Source organism: Orcinus orca, chromosome 7, assembly GCF_937001465.1.
Source record: "Orcinus orca chromosome 7, mOrcOrc1.1, whole genome shotgun sequence".
Taxonomy (NCBI): Eukaryota; Metazoa; Chordata; class Mammalia; order Artiodactyla; family Delphinidae; genus Orcinus; species Orcinus orca.
This window is the reverse complement of record NC_064565.1, coordinates 95,295,529-95,313,253: the sequence shown is the minus strand read 5'-3', so window position 1 is coordinate 95,313,253 and position 17,725 is coordinate 95,295,529. Positions and strand designations below refer to the sequence as shown.

At 36.7% G+C, this 17,725-nt stretch overlaps 1 protein-coding gene across 1 annotated transcript in view; it reads left to right on the top strand.

The window, feature by feature from the left end:
* The window catches only part of ERBB4 (erb-b2 receptor tyrosine kinase 4), a 310,925-nt gene that overhangs the window by 253,138 nt on the left and 40,062 nt on the right, over nucleotides 1-17,725 (top strand). The window contains exons 16-17 of the mRNA XM_049712234.1: nucleotides 4,731-4,886; nucleotides 15,074-15,149. Of these exons, the coding sequence (XP_049568191.1) occupies nucleotides 4,731-4,886; nucleotides 15,074-15,149 (232 nt within the window). The remainder of the gene's footprint in view (nucleotides 1-4,730; nucleotides 4,887-15,073; nucleotides 15,150-17,725) is intronic.

The window sequence follows — 17,725 nt, the reverse complement described above, 5'->3', positions numbered from 1 at the left end:
AACACCTCCACCCAGAATGCCCCTCAGCGCTGAGTGATAAAAGGCAGATTCTTTGGTACAGAAAATCTACTGTTTTATTCACCCATGGAAAACATCCTGCAGCATTGAAAATTTTTTGACCTATCTTGTTTATGACCTTTATCTTCACTAAATTCCTGAATATGTGATATGTTTATGGAAAGCACCATATCTCTTATTAGATTCTTTAATTTTTCCTTCTCCTTATATGACAGCACCCTCACGTGCATTGTTATTAAAATAATATTTCGAACAGTAATTATTCTGAAATTTGAAGCCACACATTAATAATGATGGGCATGTTATGGGTATATGTATCACCATTTGCAAACATTTATTGAACACCCACTGTGATATATTAGTTGAGGTTCACAGATTTTCTGAAATAGGCAATTCAAGTTAATGAGGGTAAGTGATTCTTATGCACTAGGACTGTTGATATATATCCATCGAACAACATTGCATGTTCTGTGCTTATTACATGCCACTTACTCCTTAAGTGCTTTACATACTATTTAATCATCAAAACAACCTTTGTGATAAGTGCTATTATGGCTGTTTTAAAGAGGAAGAAGATGAGTGACAGAGAGGTTTATTAACTTGCTAGAGTCACACAGCAAGAGCATGGCAGAGCTGGGCTTCTAGCCAAGCAATCAACTCCAGAATCTATTCTCAAACCCACTCCACCATCCTGCATACCTTGTGGTCAAAGCAAGAACTGAGTTTCCAATTTACACAATTTAAACTCCTGCTAAATTATAAAAGATTATATAAGTTAGCTGAGTTTTAAATATAAATACAAACATGTCAGTCACCTTCATTGTTCCCTGAGTTCATAGAAACATTTGATAATATTTAATTTTTTTCTGCAAAAGTACTAGGATCTTTTGAAGCTATGACTTCACTGTGTACATTCATTTCTATATACCCACACTACCTGGTGACACATCAAGAGATAAGATAGGCTTAAATATGCAGACTTTAAGTCCCACACCAAGGGACCAAATCCCAGTTCTACCACTCATTAAATAGATGACTTGGAGCAAGTAACTTGACCTCTCTTAGCCTTGGTTTTCTCATATTTAAAATGAGATGAAAGTAGTATGCGTCTATAGGATTAAGTTAACCTACCAATGTAGACATGTTTAGTTAGTGCCTGCCGCATTCTAAGAATCAGTCCATGTTAGCTGAGGTTGTTGTCAGTGTTCGTATTTCCATCATGTACTCCACCTGAGCTGGCATGGCAAGGACATGGGAATCGCTACAGGGCAGAGTAAGAGGATCCTTTTCAACCAATGCAGTATCCCTCTATCATCTTCAAACTTCATGGGACTTCATCCAGTTTATTTTTGTTCTAATAACTGTCTTCCTCCTTAATCTCATCACACTCTGATTTAAGGAGTGATTTTATTTTGAAGGAATTTACCAGAGAATGTGATTCTAATGAGATCTTCTGGTAAGAAAATCCTATTTCAATGACTGTGATGTGGAGAAACCTATTGTGAGCAATACATAGAATTCAACACTCTAATTCAGGGTGTGAGAGTAGGACTAAGATGACAGTCATAATTAATGATTTGAAAGTGTGCATTTGTACGATGATGTTTCGTAGTTACAAGGCAACCATACAAATGTATTTTGATGGTTTGGGAAGGAGGTGGATGCTTCTGTTTTTATTTCTTTTGATCATGGTCAGGTGGCTAGGAGAAACAATAGAGCTTATCATCTGGTTTCCTGAATTTATTTCTCATTACTTTGAAGAAAATACTTTTTTATGGACAGATAGTATTGAGGTTCAGGATAGTCTATCACCTCCTGAGGCTTTGTGTATAGACTGTCAAAGATCTTTTGGAGTTTTTGAGGCTTTGCTTATACTGTAGAATGTGACTTTAGAGTCTTAAGTTCCTTGGTGAATATTAGTTCCCTACTGGTAGAGTATATATTTCTTAAATATATTTACATTAGGATAATATCTAGTTAAGGGAATCATTATCCAAATGATTATCTAAATTACATTATTATCTAAATTACAAAAGTCAAAAGCATAGACTTATTCTCAGTTTACTCTCTTCTTCATTGTTCAGTCATTTACCAAGGATGGTTATTTTATTTTATAAATGTACCTTGAAATTGTTCTCTCCCTAGTTCCTTCTGGCCTAGTTTAGTTGAAGATTCAGACATCCATGCATGTAGGAGCTGGATGATTACCATAAATAATAAAAGCAGAATTTCTGAAAAGTGATAGTAAGTGGTAGGACCCTGGCAAACTGGGGACCAGATGCCTTTGATGGAGTATAGCCAGCAACCAACTAAAGAGGATGTTTGAAACTTTCTCAGTGTGGGAACAAAAAAAGGGAAAAATGGATACAACTCATGGATGGTCAATTTACAACCTTTATTTCACTCTCATCACTTTTCTTCTGTAATGTGGCAGACTCCTGACTTTAGCTATATTTGTGTGCAATCCATCCTCTCTACTGGCACCTGGTGATGTTTTCAAGGCTCCAATGATAATTGTGTCACTCTCCATTTTAAAAAGAACTCCCGCATCACCACATTGAATGCTGCATAAAATGTGAAGTTCAAGTTCTCTATCATGACATATAAGGGGCCCCTCTTGGATCTAGCCTCTTCTTACCTTTTCAGGCTCACCACTCACCATATACATAATGCTTCAGAAATACAGAATTATATACCTTTGTCCAAGTACACTATGCTATTGATGACCCTGTGCTTGTCCTCTCTAACTGCAATTTTTCCCTCATCTTGTCCAACTGGTGGACATCCATCCTTCAAACCATACTTAGACCTTAGTACCTCTCTGAAGCCTCCCCTCTCATGCATACTTGCTAAGCTATACTACAGATGGTCCTCCTTAAATGCCTTACATGCATCACTGATCCATTCAAGTTTATACTCCATATGTGCCCACTTTACTATGAGCTTCTATCCTCCTTTAATGCACAGACCTTCTCTGACTCTATTCTGTCTTTCTGATGTCTAGCACAGTGATTGGCATACAGTATGTGTTCTGTAAGTGTGTGTGGATCTGAATATTAATTTGTTGCCAATACTCTTTACATATTCTGTTATGAAGATGGTAAGAAAGAGAATGATGACTGTTTTTTGTGGACACTTCCTACAGGGACAAAATTATTGAACATACTTTACGTCCAAGGCAATAAGTCTATTTTTTAATCTTTTAAAGCATGCAAGGGCTATTTGTTTTCACTTTATTCTAAAAACTTCCAATTTGGCGTAATCAAAGACAAAGCACTGTTTAGGAAAGAGGGAAAGAACCCCATAAACCAGTTGTGGGTTGATATCAGAAAACACTAATACATATGATGTCACCCAACTGCTGACTGATTGCACCATATCAGGCAGTATCTCCACTGGTTGTGTTTAATGGGCATTTATATAGTGCTTGGCTCATGATGCTGTTTGAAGCAATATTCTCTTTCCACTACACCTGGTAGACAGTTCATAATTTTTTGACCTCTGTGATTTATGTCTCTGTTTACCACAACTTTTGTTTTGATATCAGAAACCGTTAATCCTTCAAAGTCCTGCAGTTGTAATGTTAACTGCCAGCATCACTGATTTGCAATGGGCATGAGAGCATACTTCAACCATTTTATAACACTTCTGACTTGTTTTTACCACTGAAATCCTCAAATATAGAATTTTCCCTAACTCTTCAACAAAACGTATGTTCACTCAAACAAAGGATGTTCATTCTAATCTGGGCCTCTGGGTTCATTTCCTTGGTTTTACATCAACCTTTTAGTTAAGGCTAGTGGTTCATGACTCTTGGTTTCTCTATTGATGAAATACAATTAATAATTATTGTTTCTATGGATGATTTTTTATATATATTTTAATATATATGTTGTGTACACATATATCACATATATATACATGTGTATATGTACATATACATGTAGATGTGTGTGTGTATGTTGAGGGAAGAGCCAGTTTATCTCTTGTTGGTGATCAGCAATGTTTTATTTTTAATTACAGTGTATGTTTTATGAAGAAAACATATTAAAGGCTAACTTAAGGGTCATTATAAATAATGTAATTTTACTTGTGGATTTTCATAATGACTACTAATGTCATCAAAGCTTTTTTTTAAATTATAGGCTTTTAATGCCCCTAGGGCAAACTTCATTTTTTTGCATAATTAATAAGAATAATATGATTCTTCAGACTTGATAGAACCTATAAAGGTGAATTTGCCTCCATTAAACCTTCATATGAAATACTTCTGAAAAGTATGGAGAGCGGCATTTGTTTGGAGCGGGTGTATGGGGGAAAATGACATGAAACAGAAGTTATTGAGGAGAAAACAATTAAGAATATGTGGGTCAGTCCAAGTACCTGTTAGCTTATCTACTAAGACACGTGCATACCTCACTAATGAAGGTGTTTGCAAAAGAATATAAAGTATCTGGGAAAAAATGATCAAACATTTAGCTCATATGCAGGTAATTCATTCTGCTTTACAGAGCTTTAGTGGGAAAAAGGCCAAAAGCTATTTGTGGTTTGCTTTTTTAATTCCACATTTTCCATAATTTTGAAAATATTCTCAGATTCTGCCATTACTTAGAGAAATCAAGCACTTGCAACTGAACACTAGGAAACACCTTTTTTGACAATACAAAAGCATAGGCATTAACTGACTCTCTGGGGAATTTGGTGTTTTTCAGGGAATGATGTACCTGGAAGAAAGACGGCTTGTTCATCGGGATTTGGCAGCCCGTAATGTCTTAGTGAAATCTCCAAACCATGTAAAAATCACGGATTTTGGACTAGCCAGGCTCTTGGAAGGTGATGAAAAAGAGTATAATGCTGATGGAGGAAAGGTGGGTGTCTTTTTGAGAGCAATATTAGTTGAAAATATAGTATAATACCCTTTTATCTCCTTATATGTTATAGGAAGAAATCAATAAACCTGAGGTTTAAGAGATTATAAAATCCCAATTCCACCATTTGCCTTCCCTCCCACCCAGGGTTAAAATATATATATATATATATATATATATATATATATATATATATATATATATATATACACACACACACACATACATACATACATATATATACCCATATATATGTACATATGGAAACATACACATACATATATATACAATATATAATATATAGGATGTATTACCTACTTCCATTTCTCAAAAGCAGCTAAAATAAGACAATGTGTGTCTGGACCCAAGTTATCTTTATGTCAATTCCAGTGTTAGAGAGTTGGTGGCTCCCTAGGAACTCTAGAGATTGCACTTTAATCCAGGGCCATAGAAATTGTTTCATTAATCCTAATAATTTAAGACTATTACAGAGAGATCAGAGAGATACAACTTCTTTCTCATAGACTAGAGAGAAGTTTCAATGTGACCAAGAACCATAACTATTGGAAAGTTGGTCATCCTATTTAACGTCCAATCCTCCTACACCAGAAGCAACAGATTCCTCTTATCTGGCTCTATTTTTTTTTTTTTTAGTTTTCATTGTAGCATATGACTTACCAATTTCTTTATTTATTTTAACATCTTTATTGGAGTATAATTGCTTTACAATGGTGTGTTAATTTCTGCTGTATAACAAAGTGAATTAGCTATACGTATACATATATCCCCATATCTCCTCCCTCTTGCGTCTCCCTTCCACCCTCCCTATCCCACCCCTCTAGGTGGACACAGAGCCCTGAGCTGATCTCCCTGTGCTATGTGGCTGCTTCTCACTAGCTATCTATTTTACATTTGGTACTGTATATATGTCCATGCCACTCTATCACTTCATCCCAGCTTGCCCTTCCCCCCTCCCCCGTGTCCTCAAATCCACTCTCTACTTCTGCATCTTTATTCCTGTTATGCCCCTGGGTTCTTCAGAACCAATTTTTTTGTTTTGTTTTTAGATTCCAAATATGTGTCAGCATATGGTATTTGTTTTTCTTTTTCTGACTTACTTCAGTCTGTATGACAGTCACTAGGTCCATCCACCTCATGACAAATAACTCAATTTCGTTTCTTTTTATGGCTCAGTAATATTCCATTGTATATATGTGCCACATCTTCTTTATCCATTCATCTGTCTATGGACACTTAGGGTGCTTCCATGTCCTGGCTACTGTAAATAGAGCTGCAATGAACATTGGTGTACATAACTCTTTTTCAATTATGGTTTTCTCAGGCTATATGCCCAGTACTGGGATTCCTGGGTTGTATGGTAGTTCTATTTTTAGTTTTTTAAGGAACCTCACTAGTGTTCTCTATAGTGGCTGTATCAATTTATATTGCCACCAACAGTGGAAGAGGGTTCCCTTTACTCCACAGCCTCTCCAGCATTTCTTGTTTGCAGACTTTTTGATGATGGCCATTCTGACCAGTGTGAGGTGACACCTTATTGTAGTTTTGATTGGCATTTCTCTAATGATTAGTGATGTTGAGCATCCTTTCATGTGTTTGTTGGCAATCTGTATATCTTCTTTGAAAAATGTCTATTTAGGTCTTCTGCCCATGTTTTAATTGGGTTTTTTGTTTTTTTTGTTATTGAGCTGCATAAGCTGCTTGTATATTTTGGAGATTAATCCTTTGTCAGTTGCTTCATTTGCAAATATTTTCTCCCATTCTGAGGGTTGTCTTTTCATCTTGGTTATAGTTTCCTTTGCTGTGCAAGAGCTTTTAAGTTTCATTAGGTCCAATTCGTTTATTTTTGTTTTTATTTCTGCTTCTCTAGGAGGTGGGTCAAAAGGATCTTGCTGTGATTTCTGTCATAGAGTGTTCTGTCTATATTTTCCTCTAAGAGTTTTATAGTGTCTGGCCTTACATTTAGGTCTTTAATCCATTTTGAGTTTATTTTTGTGTATGGTGGTAGGGAGTATTCTAATTTCATTCTTTTTCATGTAGCTGTCCAGTTTTCCCAGCACCACTTATTGAAGAGGCTGTCTTTTCTCCATTGTATATTTCTTCCTCCTTTATCAAAGATAAGATGACCATATGTGTGTGGGTTTATCTCTGGGCTTTCTATCCTGTTCCACTGATCTCTATTTCTGTTTTTGCACAAGTACCATACTGTCTTGATTAATGTAGCTTTGTAGTATAGTCTGAAGTAAGGGAGCTTGATTCCTCCAGTTCCGTTTTTCTTTCTCAAGTTTGCTTTGGCTATTCGGGATCTTTGTGGTTCCATACAAATTGTGAAATTTTTTGTTCTAGTTCTGTGAAAAATGCCATTGGTAGTTTGATAGGGATTGCATTGAATCTGTAGATTGCTTTAGGTAGTATAGTCATTTTCATAGTGTTGATTCTTCCAATTCAAGAACATGGTATATCTCTCCATCAGTTTGTATCATCTTTAATTTCTTTCATCAGTGTCTTATAGCTTTCTGTATACAGGTATTTTGTCTCCTTAGGTAGGTTTATTCCTAGGTATTTTATTCTTTTTGTTGCAATGGAAAATGAGAGTCTTTCCTTAATTTCTTTTCCAGATTTTTCATCATTAGTGTAGAGGAGTGAAAGAGACTTCTCTGCATTAATTTTGTAGCCTGCTACTTTACCAAATTCATTGATTAGCTCTAGTAGTCTTTTGGTAGCATCTTTAGGCTTCTCTATGTATAGTATCATGTATAGTATCATCTGAAAACAGTGACAGTTTTACCTCTTCTTTTCCATTTTGGATTCCTCTTATTTCTTTTGCTTCTCTGCTGTGCCTAAAACTTCTAAAGCTATGTGAATGATAATGGTGAGAGTGGGCAACCTTGTCTTGCTCCTGATCTTAGTGGAAATGGTTTCAGTTTTTCACCATTGAGAATGGTGTTGGCTGTGAGTTGGTCATATATGGCCTTTATTATGTTGAGGTAATTTCTCTCTATCCCTGCTTTCTGTAGGGTTTTTATCATAAATGGGTGTTGAATTTGTTGAAAGCTTTTTCTACATCTATTCAGAGGATCATATGGTTTTTCTCCTTCAATTTGTTAATATTGTGTATCACATTGATTGATTTGCCTGTATTGAAGAATCCTTGCATTCCTGGGATAAACCCCACTTGATGATGGTGTGTGATCCTTTTAATGTGCTGCTGGATTCTGTTTGCCTGTATTTTGTTGAGGATTTTTGCATCTATGTTCATCAGTGATATTGGTCTGTAGTTTCCTTTTTTTGTGACAACTTTGTCTGATTTGGTAGCAGGGTGATAGTAGCCTTGTAGAATGAGTTTTGGATTGTTCCTCCCTTTGCTATATTTTGGAAGAGTTTGAGAAGGATAGGTGTTAGCTCTTCTCTAAATGTTTCATAGAATTCACCTGTGAAGCCATCTGGTCCTGGGCTTTTCTTGTTTGATGATTTTTTTTTTTTTTTTGCGGTACGCGGGCCTCTCACTGTTGTGGCCTCTCTCGTTGCAGAGCACAGGCTCTGGACGCACAGGCTCAGTGGCCATGGCTCACGGGCCCAGCTGCTCTGCAGCATGTGGGATCTTCCTGGACCAGGGCACGAACCTGTGTCCCCTGCATCAGCAGGCAGACTCTCAACCACTGCGCCACCAGGGAAGCCCTGTTCGATGATTTTTAATCACAGTTTTAATTTCAGTGCTTCTGAATGGTCTGTTTATATTTTCTATTTCTTCCTGGTTCTGTCTCAGAAAGTTGTGCTTTTCTAAGAATTTGTCCATTTCTTCCAGGTCCTCCATTTTATTGGCATATGGTTGCTTGTAGTAATCTCTCATGACTCTTTATATTTCTGCAGTGTCAGCTGTTACTTCTTATTTTTCATTTCTAACTCTGTTGATTTGTGTCTTCTCTCTTTTTTTCTTGATGAGTCTGGCTAATGGTTTATCAACTTTGTTTATCTTCTCAAAGAATCAGCTTTTAGTTTTATTGATCTTTGCTATCATTTCCTTCATTTCCTTTTCATTTATTTCTGATCTGATCTTTCTGATTTCTTTCCTTCGGCTAACATTGGATTTTGTTTATTCTTCTTTCTCTAATTGCTTTCAGTGTAAGGTTAGGTTGTTTATTTGAGATGTTTCTTGTTTCTTAAGGTAGGATTGTATTGCTATAAACTTTCCGCTTAGAACTGCTTTTGCTGCATCTCATAGGTTTTGGGTCATCATGTTTTCATTGTCATTTGTTTCTAAGTATTTTTTGATTTCCTCTTTGATTTCTTCAGTGATCTCTTGATTATTCTGTAGTGTATTGGTTAGCCTCCATGTGTTTGTATTTTTTACATATTTTTTCCTGTAATTGATATCTGGTCTCGTAGCATTGTGGTCAGAAAAGATACTAGATAAAATTTCAATTTTCTTAAATTTACCAAGGCTTGACTTGTGACCCAAGATATGATCTATCCTGAAGAATGTTCCATGAGCACTTGAGAAGAAAGTATATTCTGTTGTGTTTGGATGGAATGTCCTATAAATATCAATTAAGTCCATCTTATTTAATTTATCATTTAAAGCTTGTGTCTCCTTATTTATTTTCATTTTGGATGATCAGTCCATTGGTGAAAATGGGGTGTTAAACTCCCCTTCTATGATTGTGTTACTGTTGATTTCCCCTTTTATGGCTGTTAGCATTTACCTTATGTATTGAGGTGCTCCTATGTTGGGTGCATAAATATTTACAACGGTTATATCTTCTTCTTGGTTTGGTCCCATGATCATTATGTAATGTCCTTCTTTGTCTCTTGTAATAGTCTTTATTTTAAAGTCTATTCTGTTTTATATGAGAATTGCTACTCCAGCTTTCTTATGATTTCTGTTTGTATGGAATATCTTTTTCCATCCCCTCACTTTCAACTGTATGTGTCCCTAGGTCTGAAGTGGTTCTCTTGTAGACAGCATATATATGGGTCTTGTTTTTGTACCCATTCAGCCAGTCTATTTCTTTTGGTTGGAGCATTTAATCCATTCACATTTAAGATAGTTATCAATATGTATGTTCCTACTACCATTTTCTTAATTGTTTTGGGTTTGTTATTGTACGTCTTTTCCTTCTCTTGTGTTTCCTGCCTAGAGAAGTTCCTTTAGCATTTGTTGTAAATCTGGTTTGATGGTGCTGTATTCTCTTAGCTTTTGCTTGTCTGTTAAGGTTTTAATTTCTTCATCAAATCTGAATTAGATTTGTGCTGGGTAGAGTAATCTTTGTTGTAGTTTTTTCCCTTTCATCACTTTAAATATGTCCTGCCACTCCCTTCTGGCTTGCCGAGTTTCTGCTGAAAGATCAGCTGTTAACCTTATGGGGATTCCCTTGTATGTTATTTGTTGCTTTTCCCTTGCTGCTTTTAATATTTTTTCTTTGTATTTAATTTTTGATAGTTTGATTAGTATGTGTCTTGGCTTGTTTCTCCTTGGATTTATCCTGTATGGGACTGTCTGTGCTTCCTGTACTTGACTGACTATTTCCTTTCCTACATTAAGGAAGTTTTCAACTGTAATCTCTTCAAAATTTTCTCATTTCCATATTTTTTTTCTCTTCTTCTTCTCGGACCCCTATAATTCAAATGTTGGTGCATTTAGTATTGTCCCAGAGGTCTCTGAGACTGTCCTCAATTCTTTTCATTCTTTTCTCTTTATTTTGCTCTGTGGTAGTTATTTTCATTATTTTATCTTCCAAGTCACTTATCCCTTCTTCTGCCTCAATTATTCTGCTATTGATTCCTTCTAGAGAATTTTTAATTTCATTTATTGTGCTATTCATCATTGTTTGTTTGCTCTTTAGTTCTTCTAGGTCCTTGTTAAATGTTTCTTGTATTTTCTCCATTCTATTTCCAAGATTTTTGTTCATCTTTGCAATCATTACTCTGAATTCTTTTTCTGGTAGACTGCCTATTTCCTCTTCATTTGTTTGGTCTGGCTGGTTTTAACCTTGCTCCTTCATCTGCTGCGTATTTCTCTGTCTTCTCATTTTGCTTAACTTACTGAATTTGGAGTCTCCTTTTCACAGGCTGCATCTTCGTAGTTCCCATTGTTTTTGCTGTCTGCCCCACGTTGGTAAGGTTGGTTCAGTGGGTTGTGTGAGCTTCCTGGTAGAGATGACTGGTGCCTATGTTCTGGTGGATGAGGCTGGATCTTTTCTTTCTGTGGGGCAGGACCGTGTTTGGTCATGTGTTTTGGGGTGTCTGTGAACTTAGTATGATTTTAGGGAGCCTCTCTGCTAATGGGTGGGGTTGTGTTCCTGTCTTGCTAGTTGTTTGGCATGGGTGTCCAGCACTGCAGCTTGCTGGTTGTTGTGTTGAGCTGGGTGTTAGCATTGAGATGGAGATCTCTGGGAGAGCTTTCGCCATTTGACATTACGTGGGGCCAGGAGATCTCTGGTGGACCAATGTCCTGAACTCGGCTCTCCCACCTAAGAGGCTCAGGTCTTGCACCTGGCTGGAGCACCAAGACCCTGTCAGCCACACTGCTCAGAAGAAAAGAGAGACAAAAGAAAGAAAAGAAAAAAAAAATGAAATAAACTTATTAAAATAAAAATTAAAAAGTAATAAAAAAAGGAAAGACAGAAGAGAGCAACCAAACCAATAAACAAATCTATTAATGATAACAAGCACTAAAAACTATGCAAAAAAAAAATTATCAGACAGAATCCTGGATAAATGGTAAAAGCAAAGTTGTATAGACAAAATCACACATAGAAGCATACACATACACACTCACAAAAAGAGAAATAGGAAAAAATATATATATATACAATAGAAAAAAAAAGGGAAAGAACAACCAAATCAATAAACAAATCTACCAGTGATAATAAGCTCTAAATACTAAACCAAGATAAACATAAAACCAGAAACAAATTATATGCAAAAAGCTAATCCCAAGTCTACAGTTACTCCCAAAATCCACTGCCTAAATTTTGGTGTGATCATTGTCTATTCAGGCATTCCACAGATGCAGGGTACATCAAGTTGATTGTGGAGATTTAATCTGCTGCTCCTGAGGCTGCTGGGAGAGATTTCCCTTTCTCTTCTTTGTTCACACAGCTCCCAGGGTTCAGCTTTGGATTTGGCCCCACCTCTGCATGTAGGTCACCTGAGGGCATCAGTTCCCCACCCAGGCAGGAGGGGGTTAAAGGAGCAGTTGATAAGGGGGCTCTGACTCACTCAGGCTGGGGGGGGGCGGCGGGACAGGTATGGAATGTGGGGTGAGCCTAAGGTGGCAGAGGCCTGCATGATGTTACCCCAGCCTGAGGTATGCCATGTGTTCTCTGTTCTCCCAGGCAAGTTGTCTCTGGATCGTGGGACCCTGGCAGTGGCGTGCTGCCCAGGCTCCCGGGAGGGGAGGTGTGGATAGTGACCTGTGCTTGTACACAGGCTCCTTGGTGGCTGCACCAGCAGCCCAAGCATCTCATGCCCGTCTCTGGTGTCTGAACTGATAACCGCGGTTCATGCCCCTCTCTGGAGCTTGTTTAGGCGGTGCTCTGAATTCCCTCTCCTCGTGCACCCCGAAACAATGGTGTCTTGCCTCTTAGGCAGTTCCAGACTTTTTTCCTGGCTAGCTGTGGTGCACTAGCCCCCTTCAGGCTGTGTTCATGCAGCCAACCCCAGTCCTCTCCCAGGGATCTGACCTCTGAAGCCCATGCCTCAGCTCCCAGCCCTCACCCGCCCCAGCGGGTGAGCAGATAAGCCTCTCGGGCTGTCACCAGCACTCATGTGCTGGTCAGCACTGATCCTGTGTGCAGGAATCTCTCTGCTTTGCCCTCTGCACTCCTGTTGCTGCGCTCTCCTCTGTGGCTCTGAAGCTTCCCCCCACCAACCCCTGTCTCTGCCAGTGAAGGGGCTGCCTAGTGTGTGGAAACTTTTCCTTCTTCACAGCTCCCTCCCCGAGGTGCAGGTCCCATCCCTATTCTTTTGTCTCTGTTTTTTCTTTTTTCTTTTGCCCTACCCAGGTACGTGAAGAGTTTCTTGCCTTTTGGGAGGTCTGAGATCTTCTTTCAGCGTTCAGTAGGTGTTCTGTAGGAGTTGTTCCACATGTATATGTATTTCTGATGTATTTGTGGGGAGGAAGGTGATCTCCATGTCTTACTCCTCTGCCATCTTGAAGGTCCCCCACCAATTTATTTATTATCTGACTCCCTCCACTAGAATGTAAGCTGCTATATCCCAGGGATCTGTGCAGTGCCACTGCCTCTTCTAACTTTTCTGACTCTCCATCCTCAGGCCCTGCCTGACAACTGTGTTCCTGCCTCCCTCACCCACCATGTGGTCTCAATCCATGCCTTAGTTCCAGCTCTTGTCTTTCTTCATTAACCCGCTGTTAACTTGCTGTTTTTGGTAACCGTCGAGGATATCTCCTCTTCATGTGGAGGTCCTTCTAGCTTGGTCTGGAGAAATTTCAATCAGGAGAGGACAAATGAAATAAGCAAATGCAGCCTTAACCTGTAGTGACCTATAAGCTTATGCTAACAAAAAAAAAATTAATTCATATATTGTATCAATATATTTGTTATGTGCCTTATCCATCAAGGGCCATCCAAATATACATTATGAATATTTTTCAATGATAGTGTTCCAAATGTTTCACGTTGATTTTTATACTAAACTCTTATATAACTATATATATTCAAGTCTTATCACAAAACAAAAGAACACAAAATTTATTTTTTAAAAAACTTTGGTTTTGTAGTATTCTATGGCTTTTCCTTGATTTTATTAGCCTATTTTGCTTGTTTACTACAAATTGCAGCAGTTTGAGACCATGGCTTTGAAATTCACTACAGGATTGCGCAGAAGTAGACGTCTATAAATCACATGACTTCACTTGTCTTGAGAACATACAGCTGTAAGATTTGTCTAAAGCAAGAATCATTAGAGCTTTAAATGTCTAGTAACAATTAAGTCTTTATTGAGCCACCTGTGATTTAAACTTACTTCTTTAACAGTGTCCGTAGTCCATAAAGTGTGCTAACTCCTTGCCCGTAGGGAAATTACTTTCAATGTGTCTTCTGTTCCCTTTCACTGAATACCGTGATTCTGTCACAGAGTTACCTTGGTGTCACCTTGGTGAGCAGCCAACCTCATGATTTCAAAGGCCTATTTAGTTTTAATGTTTCAGCTGCTAAGTAGAAATGTTTATCTTTATTCCATAGAATCTAATTATATTCCCAGCTATATAATGCTGCCCTTCTTAGTTGAAAATCGTTCTGCTAAACCATCAGCAGCAGGGTGAGTTGAGTTGCTTTTCTTGCAGAGATGATGGATTTGTACTGATCTTCTCATATCCTTTTATATAATTCCTATTATGAAAATGGTACATATTTTCAATACTGGCTAACCAAGACAAGGAAGATCATTTGTGGCTGGGGAACAAAGCAAGGCTAACTTTGGAATTCATTATTTTAGGTGTTTTAGTGACCAAATTATCTGAGAGGAGAAGGGAGGGGCCAAGTGTAGAAAGAGTCCTTTTTACCAGTGGCTGGAAATTTGTCTGAGGGTGAAAAAGCATTTACTGAAAATGTAGAGAATCTCATTTTGGGGGAAAAAACATAATATGACCACATTTTTAGAAGTACATGTATTAGGTGTTTAGAATTGATATTGTAAGTCATAATGTTAAATAGTAACTTAATTACTGAATGTTAATTAAAACTATAGAAAGTGGGGCTTCCCTGGTGACGCAGTGGTTGAGAGCCTGCCTGCCCATGCAGGGGACACGGGTTCGTGCCCCGGTCCGGGAAGATCCTACCTGCCGCGGAGCAGCTGGGCCGGTGAGCCATGGCCGCTGAGCCTGCGCGTCCAGAGCCTGTGCTCCGTAACGGGAGAGGCCACAACAGTGAGAGGCCCGCGTACCGCAAAAAAAAAAAAAACAATAGAAAGTGATACTTATTATTTTACTTTTCATTGTTTATGAAACTTTAAAAAATAAATATATCTTCATGTTAATTCATTTGAAGCTTAAATTTCATTTCATTTGTTCCCTGTATTGAAAATAACAATTTCTATTTCTATTTTCTAGGCATACAATCAAAAAATACAATTGAGACTCATATTGAGGAAATATAGAAATGACTTTTTATATGACTATAAACCTTTCATTTCTTACTTCTCTATAGATGCCAATTAAATGGATGGCTTTGGAGTGTATACACTATAGAAAATTCACCCATCAGAGTGACGTTTGGAGCTATGGTAAATAATTCTTCCTTGTGACATAAGGCTTTTAAAACAAAAATAAGCATGTTATGTTTCTTGGGTCTCTAAAATGTAATACATTAACGTCTTGGTTGAGTTGTCTACCATAACCTTTTATTTTGGTAGCAACTTGTCTGATCATTTTGACAAAAAACAAAAAAACAAAACAAAAAAACCCCCAGCAGTTTTAGATTAGGGACATTTTCATAGAATCTCATGGCCTTCATTTCAACAACTCTTTTAAAACATAACTCTAGGGCTAGGGTGGCGCAGTGGTTGAGAGTCCACCTGCTGATGCAGGGGACACTGGTTCAATCCCTGGTCCAGGAAGATCCCACATGCTGCGGAGCTGCTAGGCCCGTGAGCCATGGCCACTGAGCCTGCGCGTCTGGAGCCTGTGCTCCGCAACGGCAGAGGCCACAACAGTGAGAGGCGCACATACCGCAAAACAAACAAACAAACAAAAAAACGTAACTCTAAATGCAATGAATGTTTAAAAAATGTTTTTTTTCTTATGGGAATCTATGTTCTATAGTAAAAAAAAAATAGAGATTATTGTTAGAACAAAGAACAGTTATTGAAATCAGTAGGACGAGAGTAGTAAATGTGAGGGGAGAGGTAAGAGAGATGATTTCTAATTACAGCTTTAATTTTAATTTACAAACTACTTTTGGAGTAAACAGATATATTAGAGAATTATAATATGAACTGGAAATAGAGATTTGAAAATTTAGAAAATTTATTTAATTGCATTTAACTCAGTTTTTGAGATGAGCTTCTTAGCCTCTGTCTGGCTATTTACAACTTATGTCCATCTAAGTATTAGAATAAATCAACACCTTTTCTAAGTTTAAATATACCATATAAAACTAGCACTTCTTGCAAATAAAAAGCACTATGCTTCTTTAAATTGTATGGTGGTGGTGAGACTTGAAAGCATGATACGATTTATTTTGCTCAAATTTAAGTTTAGTTTATTTACTTTTTTTTTAGAAAGGAAATTAAATCATTAAGTCACTAAAGAACTTATACTTCTTATCTAGAACAGTATAAATTATCTTTAAAATAATAAGACATTTCTATAGGATAGTTTTTCCTTCCACACATGTAAACCATAGGAGATGTTAAAATTTCCACAAAGGCCTCATGTATTCTGCTCAGTTTAGCAGTAGAGTGTTGTGTGTTTGAGATTAGGCACGTATAGAGGAATACTTGACAAAGCATAGTTCAACTGTCAGGACTAAATAAAAAACAAATATATCATATATATTATTATTTTTATTATATATATCATATACATTATAAATATGAGATAGATGTTTATAGAATATGATATACATTAGCATGTACATAATCATTTATATATTATATGGTATAGATTAGCATATATATTATATGATATAGATAGATTTACATATTTTATAAGATAGATTTAAATAATATCATATATATCTTTTTCTTTTCTTTCCCTTTTTTTTTCCTACTTATATTTCCCTGAACTAAACATGGTAATCTGAAAATTTTAAATGACCTCTAGAATAAGTAACTATATATACACATTAAAGTAAATGTTGGCAGGGCAATCACATTTTTAATAGTAAAATTTATCTTTTAGAGAAAATCCTGTTTTAAGGCTATAATGTTCATGTTGAATTGCAACATCTCAGAAGCAGTTCAGTAAAAATAGGTAGATAGATAGATAGATAGATAAATAGATGATAGATAGATAGAATGATAGAGTGAACTCTGTTTTGAAACATAGCCCAGTTAATCAACCCATATCCATAAGGCGCAGGCTCAACCCATATCCATTTTAAGATTTTTATGATATATCATAGTTGGTTGCAAAGGCATAAATCTTGTTTACAGTGAATCTTTGTGGAACACTGCCACTGGGTGCATCTTTATTTTTATAAAAATAAATATGCATTGAATATGGTTTATATCTTCAAATGATAGAATTGTAAGTTTTGAAGATGTTTCTAATTTAGCTTTCTTGAGATTGTTCTTCTATATGAAGCCATCTCTGTTTGACTCTACTTATCATCACCTCTGCAAAGATATAATTGGAATATTATTGGCAGAAGTGGGGGGTTTGATTTTTCTGCTTCAGTTTTTGTATATATGTATTTCTGTTTATTGTATTTTCTATTAATTTGTAGTTGCTTTGTATCTTGCTTATATTAGAAGTTCTGATAGAGATGTGAGAGCATCTATCCTTTTATAACTGCAAACATGAGTTAATAAGATGTTCTCATTAAATACATATTCTATAAATATGACTGACTGAACATAAATAGACAGTAATCTACTTCTTAACTTGTTCCAGCCTGCCTCATGGACACTGAGTTTTAATCATCAGTTCTATGAGTCATTCTTTAGTATGCAACATCAAGTAGGGTTTTATAAAGACCAAACAGTGAAATTGTGTCACTAGTTACACGTTTATATTATACCTAAGAATCATAAGATGTAAATATTAACTAAAAAAATCAGATAATCATTAACAATACTATTATGAAGAATAATTTGAAGTTTATATATACTTTTATAGTTTAAGCTTTGCATTTTTA